At 41.0% G+C, this 18,355-nt stretch overlaps 1 protein-coding gene across 26 annotated transcripts in view; it reads right to left on the reverse strand.

Annotated features, from left to right (window-relative positions):
- The window catches only part of Fggy (FGGY carbohydrate kinase domain containing), a 415,454-nt gene that overhangs the window by 80,139 nt on the left and 316,960 nt on the right, over window positions 1–18,355 (reverse strand). For 24 of the 26 annotated variants that reach the window (XR_007351974.1, XR_007351976.1, XR_007351975.1 and 21 more), the window contains 2 exons: window positions 17,663–17,783; window positions 11,692–11,786 (listed from right to left, as the gene is read on the reverse strand). Coding sequence is in view for 21 of the 26 variants with exons in the window: in XM_048815295.1 (XP_048671252.1) it covers window positions 11,692–11,786; window positions 17,663–17,783 (216 nt within the window). In the remaining 5 variants the exon portion in view is untranslated. Of the gene's footprint in view, window positions 1–1,894; window positions 2,185–9,097; window positions 9,125–11,691; window positions 11,787–17,662; window positions 17,784–18,355 lie in introns of those variants that run through there. The other 2 variants (XM_048815289.1, XM_048815294.1) reach the window with 2 other exon arrangements.

The following is an 18,355-nucleotide window of genomic DNA, read 5'->3' on the forward strand; positions in this document are numbered from 1 at the left end:
TTTGCTGTTTACTGATATTTGATATGCTTCAACATCTGTTGCCCTTCTCAATTGATGGGTGCTTCATTTTAACACGTCTCTGATGCCAGGCTGGTAAAAGGCTTTAGAACTGAGGTCCTCTAAAACACTCCTGGGTCAGTGACACAGCTTTGTTTGTAAAGCTGGCTGCAGGAAGGAATATTCAGGCAAGAGAGGTGAAGAGACATGCTCTCCATGTCCCAAACCTGGTATTCTCAGCTCTACCCTGGGGCTAAGTTACAACTCCAGAAATTTATAAGCCCAGGTTCTTTTTGACCTGAAACCAAATTTCAATGTCATGCTCTGGATTTTCAACAAGTTCCTATGTAACAAACTCTTCCCCTTTTTCTATAGAAGTTCCAAGGAAGGATTTCTAGGTTAATGTCGAAATAATTGACAATTCTAGAACTTGGTACCAGGAAAAATGTCATCTCTTAAAAGAAGAGGTATACTTCTGTGACTCTGTGAACACCACACAACAGGACTCAGTTCCCAGTTTTGCCATGGCTGCCTAAAGCATCATCAAAGTAGGTTAGAGACCCCCAGACCAAATCAGTCCCATAGATGTTTGGTTTGTTTTGGCACCCACCATTTGGGATAAAACAGTCTGTTTCAAAGTCCTTAGAAAGTTCTTTCAGTGCCAATAATAGTACCTTTCTAGTATTTTTCTCCAAACTGGTACACAACTAAGCCATCTTACCCTGTACTGGTATCATTCCATGCACCTAAAGGCATTTGAGTTTGAAGACTCTTTTAGTATATGTAGTTAGTGTATTTTCCTCTTCTACATAGTTTGTCGTTTGAGTTTTGTTCCATAGCATGCTTAGTCACTTATTGTAAGCTGCTCAAGTCCTGGATAGAAGGAGTGTATGAATGGTAAACAACTTATTTGTTCTTTATGCAAAACTGCCAAGATCAGTATGAGTGGCAGCATGCACATCATGTCCAAGGGCTAATGACTTATGGTGAGTCGTTCTGGCCCGCCTAGTTGCCCACCTGTGAGGGGTCACCATGACTGTAGGCTTGGCCTACTATCTCTCAAGCAGGAGGAAGAAAGACATCTACCCTATTTTAGCACGCAACATACACCTTCCAAAGCTCTGGGTTGGGGGTAGGATATGTGGAAAATGGGTCTGGAGCCAGACTACCTGAGATTAAACCCACATCCTGCTATGAAGAGCCTACATGACCTTGGGCAAGCTGATTAACATCTTGGTACCTCATTTTCTGCTTTATATGATGAGACAATGTTACCACCTCCCTCCATGGGTTATTGTGAGTATTCAATTAACATAGGAAATCAGTTTTTACTGTATAACAGGCATTGTGTCCAATGTGCTTTCATTCCTTGAAGATTTGCAGCAACTCAGTGAGGTTAGTTCATATAGAACTTTTCTAGCCAGTTTTGTTCATCTAGCTAGCAAAACAAGGAGATACCATCCCCTGGGGGACAGCAGGGTGACTTGGACGGCTTCTTTTCTCTTCTGTCCATGTGATTTTCTCTTACACTGCCTACAATGGACTCAGCTTACTTCCTCTGACCGCTCTGCTTCCCACACTTGCCAGGCAATTGCCACACTACTGCATAACAGTTATTACTAATATCTCCTATGTCAAGGGAAGTGGAGATTTGTAAACATTCAGTCTTACCTTCCTCTCTCTGCCTTGAGAGGAGGAATTCCACTGTAAACATGAAGTGCACAGGCCTGGGGCCATAGAGTCCCCAGTTCCAAGGCCTAGCTCAAAAGTTGCTACCTTGGGGTAGGAGAATGGGGGAGGGGGGCTTCCTAAGCTCTAACAGCAAAAGACACTCCTTCTTTGATGCTCCATTATCCCATTGTATAATAATTGTAATTTAAACAAAGAATGGGCAACATTAAGTAAACCATTTTGCTATATTTGTACTAACATGTCTACTTAACAACATGTTGTGAGACAATATAGCTACAATCTGATCTTTTATAGGTGAGACGTAGAGGAAATCAAGATGTGGGCCCAAGCAAATGGTCTGTGCCTTTATACTTCAGTAAAGACTTTTTCAGAACTGATCTGTCTGGATCCACTCTGCCTATGAGACAGGGATGGCCTGGGACACTGAGACTCTTAATTCTTTGTCCTGGTACCAGGTAGGACAGCCTGTGTCACATGTAGGCTCCTACAAGAACCCTAAAGAAGAAAAGAGAAAAATTTCCTGTTTTGAATGGAGGCCCACACACAAGTATACCTTTTCCAGATCTAGTCCACTATCATTTGTCAGCCCATCTATCGCGGCCCACTCGACCTCCAGCAGCAGAAAATACATCCTGGCATCACAGGAAGGGCCTGAGAAAAAGGTACATTAATGGGGGCCAAACAAGCCAGTGGAGTGATTAATCTGGCCTCCCCTTCAATATTATGTTTATACAAGTTGATTATATAGCACTTAATTACTAATTTGCCCTACTTAAACCAAGAGTGCTTTTAATTTTTAATGAGATAAGGGAGGAAGATGCCTTTACTTAGTGAGGAGCAGCTATTTTATTTGCCTCTCTTGTTTTGCCCAGCCAATTAATAACATTTCTAAGGAAATGCATCCCTCTCATGAATTCTTTCTCCCCATCTTCTTCCCGACCTCCCAGGCTTATAAAGAGATGGAAAAAGACATGAGCTACTTAGAAAAAACTGACTTTACCTCTGACCCAACTGGCTGGGCTGGGAAAGGCCTTGTAAAGCAGAGAAATGTGGTGCCCATAAATGGTGCTATCTGATTTGGGGGGAGTTGGGGTGTGTCTATTTCAGGAACTGTGACTTAGTTGTCTAATACAGCCATGGGCCTCCAAACAAAGCAACTCCCCAGCCCCACAATCCCACTTTGTTTCCTGGGTGTTACTGTCAGATAATTTAAACATGGTTCCAGGGCAGCCTAGCTATTGTGAATAGCAAGGATTTTGGAGGCAGGTCTGGATTTGATTTTTAGTTCTGACGCCTGTTAGCTGTCATGAGCACATTACTTATACTTTCTGGGTTCAATTCCTGTCTGTAAAGGTGAATAACTTACCATGCAAGAATCAAACATCATCTAAAGTACCCTAGCATGGTGCCCAGCTTAGAGTAGGTACATAAAAATATTAGTTTTCTTTTCTTTAGCAGATGGTAAGGCAGGAAGGGAGAGCAGGCACAAGGGAGTTCTTTGGGGGGACCTCTAGCGTGCTTTTCATTATCTGCAGAGCCAGAACTCAGTTCAGTGCCCCACAAAGGAGTCATCTGTAATGACATAGAAACCTGCCTCAGAATGTAAACCAACACACTGATTCCTTCATTGAGAACATCTTGTGGTGAATAAAATATCAGCTGAACTACACAGTACATTGGGAGACATAACTGAGTTATGTTCTGATGCAAATTCCTCATCTTATCACAAGTTTGAACAAATCATTCTTAGCCTGGGATTGTGTCCACAGATGGTCCTGAGTGTCTCAACTTAGAGGTCAGGGCAGGCTCCACACAGTTCTTTGTTTAGAAGTCCAGCAACTTTCCCTTCACCTCTTCAAGCTTAGCTGGTACCAACCCTAGAGTACTGCATTCTCCCACAAAATTTCTGTAATCCCCCTTTCTCTTCCCTCCTTCCTCCCCTTTATCCCCATCTCCTACTATACTGATCTCCATTCTATGTTCATAAGATCCTTTTTTTTTCCTCTCTAGCTTCCACATATGAGAGAAAATATATGACCCTTTACTTTCTGAGTCTGGCTCATTTCGCTTAACATAATGCTCCCATGTGATTTCTCTAGTGCTCCACCTACAATAGTGTCTCTTGTAAATTCTATTAAACATTCCCTCTGTTTACTTGTGGGGATCTTGATGAATACAGTGAACATTTTAATATATATAAATTCTCATTTTCTATTTTCAAAACTATTTTTTAAATGTAATGACATTTAGTCTCAGAAAGTCCATTTCTACTTGTGGCTGTGTGAAAAACCTATAGTTTTTGGAATTGTATGCTAGAACTTGGGTTCTGGCTCCATTATTTTCTAGCCAAAGTCACTTAGCCTCTCTTGCCATTTCCTCACTCGTAAAATCATGATAATGGTGTAGGAAAGTTCCTTTAACAACTTTTAACATGAAACCAAAATTTTAAATGTCCATATCTCTTTGAAATACATCTGATGAAAGACATACCATTCATGGTCCTGAATCAATGGTACTACTTATGTTTCATTGCAGAGTATCACATACCTCCAGCAAGCAATTGTAATAAACTTTTTCCCTCTGCATACTTCTTAGTCATTGCCTCAATGCTGCCACCAGTATTCTTTCATAAACTTGAATGAGACTCTGTACTCTCCATGACTCTGAATCAAATTTTTTCCTAGTGGTGGTAGTGTGTGGGATGTATGCGTATATATGTATGTGAGGGTGTGCGCAGTCATTCTTTGGAGCTATTTTCCCAATTATAGAATGTTCTTGATTTAACTACAGGCCTTTTCTTTCCTGATTTTGGATTCTGTCATCTAATTTACTGAATATTAACGATGAATATTAATATGATATGATACTAATTATGAATATTAATCTCATAAAGCATGGACTTCTATTTATAAGTTATTCTAATTTTATAGCAATAGTATAAAAAGTATCTTTTAAGTAAAGTTCTTCAATAGTTTTTTTTTTAATTTCTACCATTTTAAAATATAAGCAGGCAGATTATGATTAAAAGCAAATAAAGTGAAACAATACTGGTAAGACTGATGCAAAATCTTTTCTAGGCAACTGAATGAGAAAACATCAAACCAAAGAGGATACTCTTCTTATTTTTGTTTCTACATTGGGCATCACCCAATGGCCTCTATGCCATTTCCAAACAATGGACATATATTTACTATGATATGGCTCGATGGACTTTGTGTTAATCAAGTTGACACAATTTTTTTCTCTGTGCTCAAGGGTCATCATCTGCACAATGGACACTGTTAACACCTACTAGGCTGCTTCTGTAATTCTATGAATAACAATAGATGGAAAGTACTAGACCCTGCTCTTGGCTAATCCTATAAGGAACAGGAAGATCAAATGTTATATATCTTATATTCAAATAATCTCCTAAAAGTAGAATTCTAATTTTGAGATAATGTTTTGACGTTTATATCTATGGTGCTATTCTGAAAATGGAATTGGAACCAAGAGATTTATAATAAATCAAAACCTGATTTTCTTTTTTTTTTTTTTAGAAGGGGGATGGAATCCTTAAGAAGATGAGACTGTACTGTTAACCAGCTATGGCAATAAGTGTAATGAATGTCAGGACCAACATCACATTCTTAATTTAATTCTTATTTAAACTATTAATTACTGTTCCAAAGTTTTTTTGTTGACTTTGTATGGGAAATTGACATATGGGACAGGATATGTACTCAGAAAATTCAATCAGAAATTTGAATCTATTTAATTAGAAACCAGCATCTCATGTCTCCAGAAACACATGCTTAAGCAGTAAAGGGCAAAAGGCTACTAGAAAAAGTTGATATCAGGACCATATGTGAAATGAATAGGATTATAAGAGGCCTGGGGATGAAATCTAAATGGAATTAAAATTTACAGCAAGAGTCTCCTTGTACACAAGAAATATGAACCTTGAATTTTCATCTACTATTGGCAGGAGGACAAACTGTTACTATGTATAAAAATCCTAAAATTTGGGTAAACTTTTTGACTAAACAATTATATACCTCCATAAATTATAGTTTATGGAAATAATTTAGACTGTGTGCAAAAATTTAGCTATAGAGATTTGAGCTGCAGCATTCTTTAAAATAATGAAGACAACTTAACTATTTAAGACTTGGGGACACTTGAAATAAAGCATGTTATGTTTTATGGGGTAGAAAGTTACATAGCCTACAAAAATTATAAATAAAGAGGTTTATTATGTTTTGGGGTGGGGAAAAAGCTATAAAATAGTACACATTGTATGAACATATTTTTGCAATTTAAAAAAATATAAAATGATTATGTATAAAACGACAAAAAGAATTGAAACCAGAATATTAGTTTATATTATTAAAATAACCCAAAATAGGTAATTTTAGGATAATAAAATCATTGTTTTCATATTTTCCTTCATAGTAACTGAATTTTATTATTTTTGCCAATTAACATAAATTATTAGTTGTATTTCAAAAGACGAAGAAAAAAGAAATAAGCAAACTTCAATTAAATGCACCAAGAACGGGGGTGGTTTCATACATATATATAATGAATGTTAGGACCAACATCACATTCAACAAATACCTAATATACTTCGGTCTGTCCAAACCTCCAGAAATTGAAGTCATGATAATCAGCTTTACACTGCAAACTACAAAACAGGTATTTGAAGTAATCAAAAATCAAATTGAACTAAAAAGTCATAGCAAGTTGACTTTCACAAAATAAAATGGGAGATATTATATGCAAAATCACAGGCTCTGAAGCTCTTAGGTGATGAATGTGACAGGCTCCAAGTGAAGTAAATTTCAGGAGACAGGACAGGAGAGGCTTCAAGGGAGCACTGAGGATGTTTGCAAGGACTGGCCTCAAGGGCAGACCACTGCGGTCAGCGTGGATAGTTTATCTTGTGGGCACACATTACAGAAAGGGTGAGTAATCACGGCTCTCCACTGGCCACTTACAAGTATTGGTCTGAGAGACACAGGAGTCTGTCTGGAACGTGACAGGGAAAGTTGATGGTGGGAGCGAATGGAGTCAGTGGTTTATGGGGTGGCAGCTTACAGCGGGTGGGAGAAAGCAAGTGTTTTGAATAATTGAGTTTCTTTCTTTCTTTCTTTCTTTCTTTCTTTCTTTCTTTCTTTCTTTCTTTCTTTCTTTCTTTTCTTTCTTTCTTTTTTTCTTTCTTTCTTTCTTTCAGAGAGAGAGAGAGAGAGAATCTTTTTTTGTAGATGGACACAACACAATGCCTTTATTTTTATATGGTGCTGAGAATCGAATCCGGTCCCGCCCATGCTAGGCGAGCACTCTACTGCTGAGCCACAATCCCAGCCCTGAGCTTATTTCTTTATACCGTACTCCCCTTACAATGATTGCTGAGTTCGTTTGGTCTCTTGTCATTGTCTCCTTGTGTTGATTTTTGCTGCTTGGGATGATTCCTCCACTGCTTTTTTTGGAGGAGTGGAGGTAGGAGAGGAAGATGGTGGTTCAAGATAAATAGTACTGTTGGAGTTAAAGGTTGTTTTGTATAAATAATCTTGGAAAAAACCTGCCTCTTAAGAAATTACAGAATGCTAATGACATCTGCAGGGGGCATGAAAACAGCAGAACTGTGGAAAACCATTTCACATTTCTGCCTCTTTGTCATTTGATTGGGTTTTCTCTCATGACTTTTGGAAAACAACTTTTTTTTTTCTTTCATTTATTAGAAAATCATTCTATTTTCCCTGCTTAGAAAACATAAACATTTTTATAAACTTATATTTTTTCCAATTTACTCGTTTCCAGGACTTGGGAGTCTACAGAAGTGCTATGGCTTTCCAGAATAGTGTCTAGCGGTTGAATGGAGGATTTCACTTTTTATCTAGATGGGCTGACATTGGCAATCGAAACCAATCATATCCAGAATTGTGTTTTCCAGAATAGTCAAAATCAGAGATATTGTTTTTAGTGCACTGACACAGGAATGGGGGTGTGATCATATGGAAAGATCACAGAGATCAAGACTATATGGATTCACAGTCCCATGAATAAAAGGAGGGGGAAAAGACTCTCATCCATGCTACCTCTGTCCCCAACTCCTACTAAACAGCTGAACTCTCACCATGGGAACAGCCTAGCTGTGACCTGATTCCACAGTAGGAAGCTGACTCTGACATGTCCTTACACTCTTTGGAGGCAGTTTTGACAGCTACTTACAGGACAACTTGCTTCCCGCAGGACATGTCTCTAGGATATGGCTAGTCCTTCTATTCCTCAGTGCAGATGGATGGCTATGTCAGTGCCCTCCATGAGGCTCTTATTTGAAAAGGTCATCGTAAGAAGATATTAGATGTTTAAAAGGAAAGGAGGGAAGTAAAGGGCAGGGGGGAGAGAGGAAGACCCAGAAAATGAAAATATTAGTGGAAAAAAGAACAAGAGGTGAAGGCTAGTAATTGTCAACATGTTTCCAAGTTGGTAAGAGTAGTGGATCTTATACTTGACCAATCTTTCCCACTAACACCTCACCACAAAATTCCATCCACTGTCCCAAACCCTCAACCTCAGGATTTCCTTGGACTTGACATATATACAAGTTTGCAGTAGCTTTAATAAAATCTACCACAGTGGTTCCATTCTGATACACTGGTGTCACCAAAGGAAGACACAGGGCTCTGCCCCTGGCTGAAGTCTTCCATTCATGGGCCTAATAAATTGGGAAAACCTGCTTCCCCTTTGGTAGGTCTGAAGTCAGTGTCCTCTGAACTCTTCTAGCCTTCCCTTCATCTAATGGATATGACGGGTTTAGATTGCCAATGTCAGCCCATCTAGATAAAAAGTGAAATCCTCCATTCAACCACTAGACATGTGACCTCAGACAAGACAATAGTTGAGTTCTGCTGTAATAGTTGAGTTCCTGAAAGGAATTATTTGGTTTCTCTGAAGTCAGGAATGGAAGGTCCTCTGAAGACCTGGCTAGCATCTTTGAAGTTCAAAGAAAAGATTGTTGAAGATCTGGTTGAATCCTGGGGAAGAAGCAATTCTGTTTTACCTCACCATGCCAGAATCTTGAGCTGGTTCCCCAGGCCTGAGCTCACAGGTTGGCTTCTCTTTGAGAAGGGTGAATGAAGCCAAATACATACACTTACTTCTCTAAAGCAGTTCTAAACATAATCATTCTAATGATGTTGATTACACCTGTGAGGACAGCAGAACTTTCGAGCCTCCTCAGCTTAACAGTCCTAGTGGTGGCAATTTTTCTTATTTAGATATTTAAAAGCAAACAAACAAAACAAGTACCTGGAGAGGACAGGTGATACTGTTTGAGGATGTATAAGAAAGCACTGAGTCAAGACTGTAGGGATTGAGGCAGGTAAATGATGACAGATACAACTTGGACCTTTCTCATTCAGGGGCTCCCTTTGCTGAGTTACAGGATAACCTGAAAATAATCAGAACAGGCACCTACTTCCTTGGCTTGAGTAGGAGACATGAGCTTGTCTTTAAGATGCTTTGAACCCTGCAGCTGCTACTCAAGTCACCAGTCCAAATATACCGTATCTTAGATTCTGTTCCAAAGAGTAACAGCAAATCTCTTGTAGCAAAGATGCCAGTGCAGAACTGAGCTCAGTTTCTAATTAAAGGAGGATATCATGGAACTCTTGGAACTGGAAGCCCTGGTTCTGTCTGTAGCCCTAGCATGTGTGAGGCACGGGGTTCAATCCTCATCAGCACCATGTAAAAATAAATAAATAAATAAATAAAGATATTATGTCCATCTACAACTAAAAATATATTTTTTTAAAAAAGCCAAGAAAATATTTTAAAGAAAGAAGGAAAAAAATCAAACAGTTTAGAAAAAGAATGAGGATTAACATAGGGTATAGATCCACAGAGACTTCCATTTCAATGATGCTTCCACCCTTACTAACTGTGTGGCCTTGAGTAAATAATTAGAATGTTCTTGCACCTTAGTTTTCTTATCTATAATACAAGGATAGAATGATCTGTCTCAGGCACGGAGATTGTCAAGAGGTGTCTTAGAAATATTAATGTTGAGATATTAGTGGACAAAATATCAAGAATTGTTGTTTAAATGACAGAAATTTATTTTCTCACAGTTTCAGAGGTTCAAAGTCTGAAATCAGCGTGCCAACATTATTGGGCTCTGGTGAGGGTGCTCTTTTGGTTTACACAGTCAAATTCTGAGGGAGTAAGAGCAAACTTTCTGATATCTTTTTGCATAAGGCCACTAACCCTTGGAATCAGGGCTCTGCCCTCATGATCTCATTTAATTCTCTTTCAAAATCTCCTCTCTAAATACTATCACTTTGGGGGTTATGAAGTGCCTTAATAAACATCACTATTATTTTGATTTAACTATTATAATTTATCCCAAGAAGAACAAGACCTCTAGTTGTGAGACAGCTTCTAAAGTTTATACATTATAATAATAACAATTGACAATCCATTAATATTTCAACAGTAAATAAAATTTCCATGTGATGTTTTTTGAGAGAGAATTAGTGAAACCAGAAAACATTGGAAATTCAATTGTACCCATTTTCTTTAATGGCTTTGGTTAAAGTCTATTAGGTATTCTTAAATGCAGTCTGTTCCTTAGAGAGAGATTTTGGAGTCATCAATTCCAGAGGCTAGAACAGTGTGTAGCATACCACCTTTCCCAAAATGTATTACAAAAAGCATGGATTGTAGAAAGAGGCTTTTGTATCTAACAGTCTGCCCTTAAGTTTTGTAAGCTTCCTGGATCTGTTGATCAGTCTTTATGGCCCACGAAGGACATTACAGGTGTCAGGAGGTTATAGTCAGGCACAGAAGAGGGTCACAGTAAACGAAATTCTAATTACTGGGCTACTAGTGGAAAACCTGGCTTTTGGCCTTAACCCTGAGACTGTGGGGAAGTCATTAAGTTCTCATATTAACTGCTAAACAAATATCTCTTGAACTCTCCACTGAGACCTGGGAGCCAGACTTCTCCATTCCAGCCTTTCCTGGCTGCTTCATGTGAAGCTAAGCCATGTCTTTATACCTTTGGCTCCTCAAATATAAAATGGGGATAATAGAGCTACGTGGAGACTAATGGAAGCATGTGACCCATAGAATGAACTCACAACAAGCTACTGTCATGAAGTCTAAAGTATATAAAGAAGTGCAGGTGTGTGCTGCAAAGTGGTTTGGTCACAAGAGCTAGGACACTATCCAGCTAGGATCCGAGCCCAGGTCCAACCACAGAGCCTTTGCTCTTAGCCTCTCCAGTATCCTCAGTTTTCACCCATTTTCTACTATTTTAGTTAGACTTGGACTCTATCCACAAAGCCCCATACGTGCAACGTCTTATGCAATTTGGTGGCAGAAAAAACTTTGTGTCTTCTGAGAAATTAGTATGTTTCCTCCTTCTGAAAATAAGAATTACGCAACTAATCATACATTCTTTTTTTTTTTTTTTTTTTTTTTTTTGTCTTGGCTGCCAGGAAGCTCAAAGCCAAATTATGTACTCAATCACAGCCACCAAATTGTTTCTTTCTTCCTATATTTTTGTTCCTTATTTCCCTTTTTAATTCTTTTCTAACATTTTTTTCCCTGTGTTTCTTATTGACAGAGGCCTCGTATCTATTTGGAAAGTGACAAGATTGAAATAAACAAAAACAAAATTTGAAGTATGCACAAAAAACCATTTGAGTCTTACCTGTTTCCATTGTGCAAAGAAAAATTATCAAGGGGGAAGTTTAAAAACTTAATTTAAGAGCCATTTTAAAGGAGAAAAAAGAAAACCAACAGAAAAACAGAACCAACACCAACAGAAGCCAAGTCAAATGAAAGCTGCAATAAATATGTCTGAAGCTGGAAGCATTTGTGATTTCCCTGGCTGCAACCTATCATTTCTTAATTATATCCTGTGTGTGTTTTGCAAGATGAGAGCTGCTGTCAAGAGGAAGATCAGCCTCAGACAGAGGAGGGATCAAGGCCCGCCCCCAGGTCCTCACATACCTGCACAGAAGTGAAATCCCCCGAGGCACAAGCACCCAGAATAGCAGCTCCCACAAGAACAGACTCCACCTCTTGCGACAGGACCACAGACATGCCTGTGCGGAACAAGGCCACACCTTGGTTAGGGAGCAGGGTGGGGGTAGTGTGGAGAGCCAGCAGGCAACCCCAGCAGCAGCCCTCCCAGGACCCCCAGCCCCTGTTCCCCAGAATTACCCAGTTCTAAAGGGTTTCACTGGCTGTGCCTGCTGGTACAATAGCCCAGAGCCTCAGGAGATCCCACACCATATGTATCAGCTCTGGAGACCTCACAGCCCAGGTATTCCAGCTGCTACCTGACATTTGGTTCAAGTTCAGCTCAACAAATGTATGTTACTGCTTTGTTGGGCCCAGGGAAGCTTGAGATGAATCAGACAGTGTCTGTTGTTCAGATCTCAGAGGGGAGATGGATGAGAAAGAGAAGCAGGTCATGCTGGGGGCTGGTTCTCTGACTGAGATGTACTAAGAGAAGGGAAGTAGCAAGAGAGGGTGGGATTCTGCTCTCCAGTGGCTTCTTCCCTTTCTCAGTGCACTGACATTGTCTGAAAAAGCCTTTCCTCCAGGGTCTAGGTTTACTTTGTCACTTTGATCTTCTCCTTTCCTCCCAGCCATATGACTCTGGCCTCCTGGCTGTTTCCTGAATATGCTTCTAGGTCCTTCCAGATGCCCACATGGTAACCACCTTCTCCCCTTCTTCATGTAAACATAACCTTCCCACTGAGCCTGGGGCATGGGATTCAAAATGACAATGTACCCTCACTTCACCTCCTCCCTCTTTCTTCCTCATCTTCCAGCCTATATTGTATTATGTTGTCTAGTGTCTTGTTCCCCATGCCAGAATTCGGGCTTTCTGCCGGCAGGGGCTTTGTCTGGTCTACAGCTATATTCCTGGTGTTTAGACAGTATCTCCTACATGGAGAGTGATTAAATTACAAGAGTAAGAATTTCTGGGGTAGTGGTGATCATTGTGGACATGGGGCTTACACAGGCATTTGAAGGGTGAGTAAGGGACCATCAGGCAGGAAGAAGCCTCCACATACCAACTCCCAGAGGGTTCAACAGGGGGTCAAGACTAATACAAATAATTCAGGATTCTAAATTGTCAGCTTCTTTACTGACTTCACTGTGTGACCCTAAGCAAGTTGTCTAACTTTTTTCTACCTCAGTTTCCAAAGTGGGTTTCAGATTCTACCCATATCATAGGGCTTAAAAATAAGACATTAAAACAGTACCTACCATATATATTTGCTTATCGGGAGATGGCAGCAAATGCCACAGAGGTAAGTTCTGGAATGAAATCTTCCTCTACTCAGCACGTGAGAGCTATTTTTCTAAAGACCGTCTCTTATCAGGGAAGACTTCTCTGCTATACACTCCTCTTTGTCACATCATTCCTAATTCACTGCCTTTCTCCAGGGCTGGGTCAGCTGCCCAGCCACCACATAAAGGGACCAGGGAGCAGAATTCCCAGAAGACCTGGAAATACCAGTCTGCTGTAAGCTCAGGTGAGTGGGCTCTGGGAAAAGCTCAGACCTGGGTTTGTTTCCTGATTCCACCGAGTCCTTCTGCAATCTCCTTAAACTCTGCAGTCTTGGTTTCCCCATGTGAAATGGGGATAAGACTTAGCACACAGGTGCACTCTGAGGGTAAACAACAGGGCATACACATGGGGCACAGCACAATTCCTGGCCCATGGTAAACTCTGCAGAAATAGTGGCTGGCACTGTCAGAATTAGGTGGATGGGGAGCAAAGACTCTACCTGTACTTCACCTGGACTGCAAGTGCAATAGTGGGAAGGGCAGAGCAGGTTGCTGTCAGCCATCTAGAAGGAAAGGATGAACACCAGGCCACAATGAAGGGTGATAATGGCCCAATCAGGAGAGGGCACTGTAGAACTTTGCAGAATCCCAGGAATGATGGGGGTATAATATGAGCCTGCCATTCAGACTTTTCCCTTGACCTGGGACTTTTTAGAAGCTTGCACCCGCAAACACCATTTGTCTCCCAGCCCCTCTTTTCCCTGCCAAAATTTCCCTATGTCTGGGTAGGGAGAAACTACTCCCAAATCCCTCCCCTTGGAAACCAGAGACCAGAGTGAATCTAATGAATCCCCTATTAGCTCTCAGGTTGCAGCCCAAAGTGCTGCAGGGCCAGACTGTCAGGGTTTGAACTTTGGCTTCTTCACCAACTTCGTTGTGTGATCCTTACTTCTCTTTGTGTGTGTGTGTGTGTGTGTGTTTCAAAATGGGATTCAAATTCCAGCTTAGGGTTGCTGTGAGAATTAAAAGTGCTGTTGAAAGTAAGGCACCTAGTGCTTGGCTTGGAGAAAGCACTAAATTAACATTAGCTGTAATGATTCTTGAAGTTTCCCTGTCTGTGATATTTCTCCTCATCCTTCTACCCTGGGTAAAACAACCGATTGCTTCCATCTGTCTCAGACCAATCCTACCTCCTCCACATATCTCCCCACTTGCTTTGAGCCCTGAAAGATGGGCTTTGTCCTCTGGCAACACCCTTGACTAGACTTCTGCTGGGCCACCTTCTTCATATGACCCTCAGTTTCTAGATACCACTAGCTCCCTGGAACTCTCTAACCCTGAAAGCTCAGGGGTAGAAACACTGCTGGCTGCCCCAGGGGACTTCTTGATGGTCCAGGTCTCCCTAACCTCTGCTCACACCTCTGTAAATTGATCCCTTATTCAGTTTTTCTCCAGTTAACCCGACTTGAGTGTGCATCTGTTCTCTGCCTGGACCTGAATGACCCTGACAACTCTGTCCTCTGGGTTCCCACTCTACTCTTTTGCACATTGGTCACAGGACCATGATGAGCACCTTTTCTGTTTTATAACAAAACCCTCCATAGGGCATCATTCTCTTTTTGCATCCCCATGTTGTAAAGCACAGCACTTGACAGGCTGGTGTGCTCAGAGAATGCATTGCAGTGAATAAATGAATGAACAAATGATTAAAATAATGAGTAAGACAGGAAGAGGAAAACCCCCAATGGATACTGTCAGTACTAAAAACAAAGTTTAGAAGAAGGAACATTTAGTCCCAAGTCACTGGGGGAAAACCTACAATTACTTAGTACACACCAAGTATTTCTTGAAACCATAGTTAACTAAGTGGCCGGGGCACCAAGAGATTCTTCCCAGTGTTGGCATTTCCCAAGCTGGCAAAGCCCCATAGAGCATGCTGTTCCTAACACAGGAAAGATTTTGCTAAAAAAAAATATATTAAATTGCTTTTTCTCTACCATCCCTTCTTCCGTTTGGTGTGGGGCTGTCTGGAGGGGAGAAGTGATGTCATAGATACGGATTCTACTGGGAATGAGGCACAGAGTTCATTGTTAACCAACTCCCAAGCATTGACATATCTATCCCTCAGCACGATCTACATGAGAGAGATGATAACGTTTCTGTCTTCCACAAGAGGGAACTGAGGCTCACAGAGGTAAAATAACTGGTCCTGAGTCACAGTCCTGGCTTGTTGTTCTTTCCACCACTCTGAACCATCTCCAAAGAATCTTGCAAATTCTACGGTGATTTTTCACATGTATTTCTGAGCATCATGTACCATGTCCTCTCTAAATCTTTCTTGGTAGGAAAATTAGAGCAATCACAATGTTTAAAAGCACCAAATGCACTACCTATCCACAGGCTGATGTGTATGGCCACTGTGTTCTCAGGGCCTTTTACAGGGACAAATGCAAATGTGTTCCTTTTTTTGAGTGCTGGGTAAAGGAGAGGAAGAGGGGGGCCTTGCCTGGAATGTGAACTATTTTATCTGATGCATTAATGAGTTTAGCAGAACCCAAAGCATTTAAAGGCAGATGCACTTTGCCATCACTTGTCAGTCACAGGCTTCCAAAAGCAGAGGAATTTCAGGCCAAAGAAAAGGTCCCTTTGTCTATAACTGTAACTGGTGCATAGTTAGAGACAAAGGGTCCAGTTTCAATCTGAATCCAAACAATGATTAACAGCCTTTTCATTCAGCAGTCTGGAGAAGAGCAGTTTCCAAAGCCGAACTTTCAGTGAAATGGCTGCAGGCCTTGCTTCTGAGTCAGCTCAGGGTATCATGCTTAGAAGGTGACCCGTTTTCACAAAGGCTGGAACTAGTGTCGAGACAGTGTCCTGGTCACTCTGGATTGCCTGCTTTCAGGGGCCCTGATTTCCTCATTCCATTGAGCAATATGTTAACTCAAACCTGACTTCTATCTTCCTTCCTACATCCAGGTAGATGTGTTTTTGGCTATTTGAAGCTGGAAATTGGAAGATCATAAACCAAGTTTTAAGTCTGAACCTTCACTGAACCAATCAGCTGATTTTTAGATAAAACATGGTCATGGTTACTCTCCCAGGGAAAATTAGGTAATGTGGGCCCCTTTTCTAGTCTTTCCTCTTTGTGCTTCAGTCTTCCAGCCACTCTCTATGGTCCATTTCCACAGGTTTTGAACAGCTTTGTAAAGGGATCATCATCAAATGGTTATACCAGAAAAGTCAAGAAACCTGGGTCAGCAGCAGAGGGGATGGTGGGTACAGACATAACCAAATTACACTCCTCCTGACCCATCCCTTACTGGCTGTTTGACTTTGGAAAAGTCAACTTAATTCAAATCTACCATCTTCAATGGTTTGTGCGTAATGTCTATTTTCTAATTTCCATGTTATGGGAGGATCAAATGTTTATAGGGTGATTCACACTGGCACATAGTAGGAACTTGTTAAATGGAAGTAAATTCTACACTTCCCAACCTGATAGGTCTACTCTTAGACTATACATTTTTATCAAATGTTTTCTAATTTGTGCCTCAGTCTACTTATCTCAAAGATGGGGATAATTAGCCTGTTGAGCTTCCTCTTAGAGTGTATAGGGATCAACAGTGTCTATCACATTAGATAAAGCTCTTTTCTGCAGGAATCTGCATGGCCTGGAGGAGAAACAGGATATGAGGAGGTGAGAGATTTGAGTGAGCTCAGAGATTTGACTTGCTCAGCTGTCAGAGAAAAGTAGCCCAGGCAACAGGGGCCAGAGAGGGTCATGATGAAGGCCATGGTAGAGTAGGATGATATCAGGCTGGGGAAGGGTACAACCCTCCCCTATTTCCCTCCCCTCTCCATGTTCTAGTGCCTGGCCCTCCCAGGGATGCTTTAGGAGACACTAGGGGAGAATGAGCAAGAGAGGTGTGGGTACTGCGTCCAGAGAAATGGGAGTGCAGGCCTGCCTCTATGCCATCAGCAAATCTCCTGTCAGTAGGGCCCTTTCCCTGGGTCCCAGGGGCACTTACTAAGAAATTGCTCTGCCACTGTCTTTCCTTGTCACAAAGGGCTCAGCCCATTACTCTGGATTCCCTCCATCTGTGTTATGATTCTGGATTCTGATGAGCTGAGAAGGCATCTAAGGATGGTGGGCTCCTTAGATTCAAATTCCCAGTTTGTGGCCAGGTCCCAGTTCCCACAGCATCTTTCTAATCACTTCTTCTAGATCACATTGGCCTGCACTGTCACAGGTTCAAAACTGGGCAAAGTTCCCACTGGGTTTTCAAAATATCCTATGATTTACTCACTCAGAAGTTCTTCAACATTTTGTTTAATGAGTCTATTTGTTCTTTGTCTTCCTCAATAGATCCTGAGCTCTGTAAGAGCAAGAATTATGTCTTTCTTCATATTTGTATCTTCAATATTGCCTACAATGCCCAAATCATAAGAGGTACTCAAAATTGTGGAGTAAATGCTGGAATCAAAATCTAGCTCCTACTGACCTCTCTCATCTCATTCAATAGTCAATTTCCCTATGATGAACATAAATCTTCAGAGTCATCTTAATAACTTGACCCGTCACCCATATCCTCCTGTTTTCAACCTGCCCAGCACTTGGTGATGTCCAATGGCTGCCAAGCCTAAAATGACTTTCTCTCTTCCTCCCCAGACTTACCAGTAATGTCTGCATGCATCTGCACAAAAAGAGGATTCTTGCTCAGGCCCCCACACAAGAAAAGAGTACTGATGGAGTGTCCTGCTGTCTCCATGGCCTCTATAATGAAGCGGGTCCCAAACTTAAAGGGAAAAGCAGAAGAAACCATTAGTATGGTAGCAAAAGTAAATGATAAGGAACATTTGCTAAGTGTTTTCCCCCTGCTTGACACTGCACCAATAGCTTTGCACACACCGCCTCAGAAAGCTCAGACTTAGAGAGCCTGTGTTGCCTATGGGACACAGTTAATTGCTCACAGAGGGGGATTCCAACCTGGGCCTGCCTGACTCCAAAACCCTCTCAATTACTATAGCATTTACTTTTATCAGTAGTTACATGACACTAACAAAAACAGTTGACATTGTTAGCACAATTAATATTAATGCAGCTCACTCAAACATTTGATGAGAATCTACTGTGGCCTGGGCCTCTATGCCATACTGGAATGGAGTGATTTCAATGTTGCTCCAAAATGAACAGAGCTGGTGGCACCCGGATCAGTCCTCTTTAACTAAAGGGGAACTAAAGAGGTTTTTGTTTTTTTTTTTTTCCCTAAAAAAATGTGCCTAGGGATCCAGTAGTAGGGCCAAGAAAAGAGGGCTCTAATTTCATCAAGAATGTAAACCTTACACTGACAAAGGCTGAAACCTTTGT

Source organism: Marmota marmota, unplaced genomic scaffold (assembly GCF_001458135.2).
Source record: "Marmota marmota marmota unplaced genomic scaffold, marMar, whole genome shotgun sequence".
NCBI classification, from domain to species: Eukaryota; Metazoa; Chordata; class Mammalia; order Rodentia; family Sciuridae; genus Marmota; species Marmota marmota.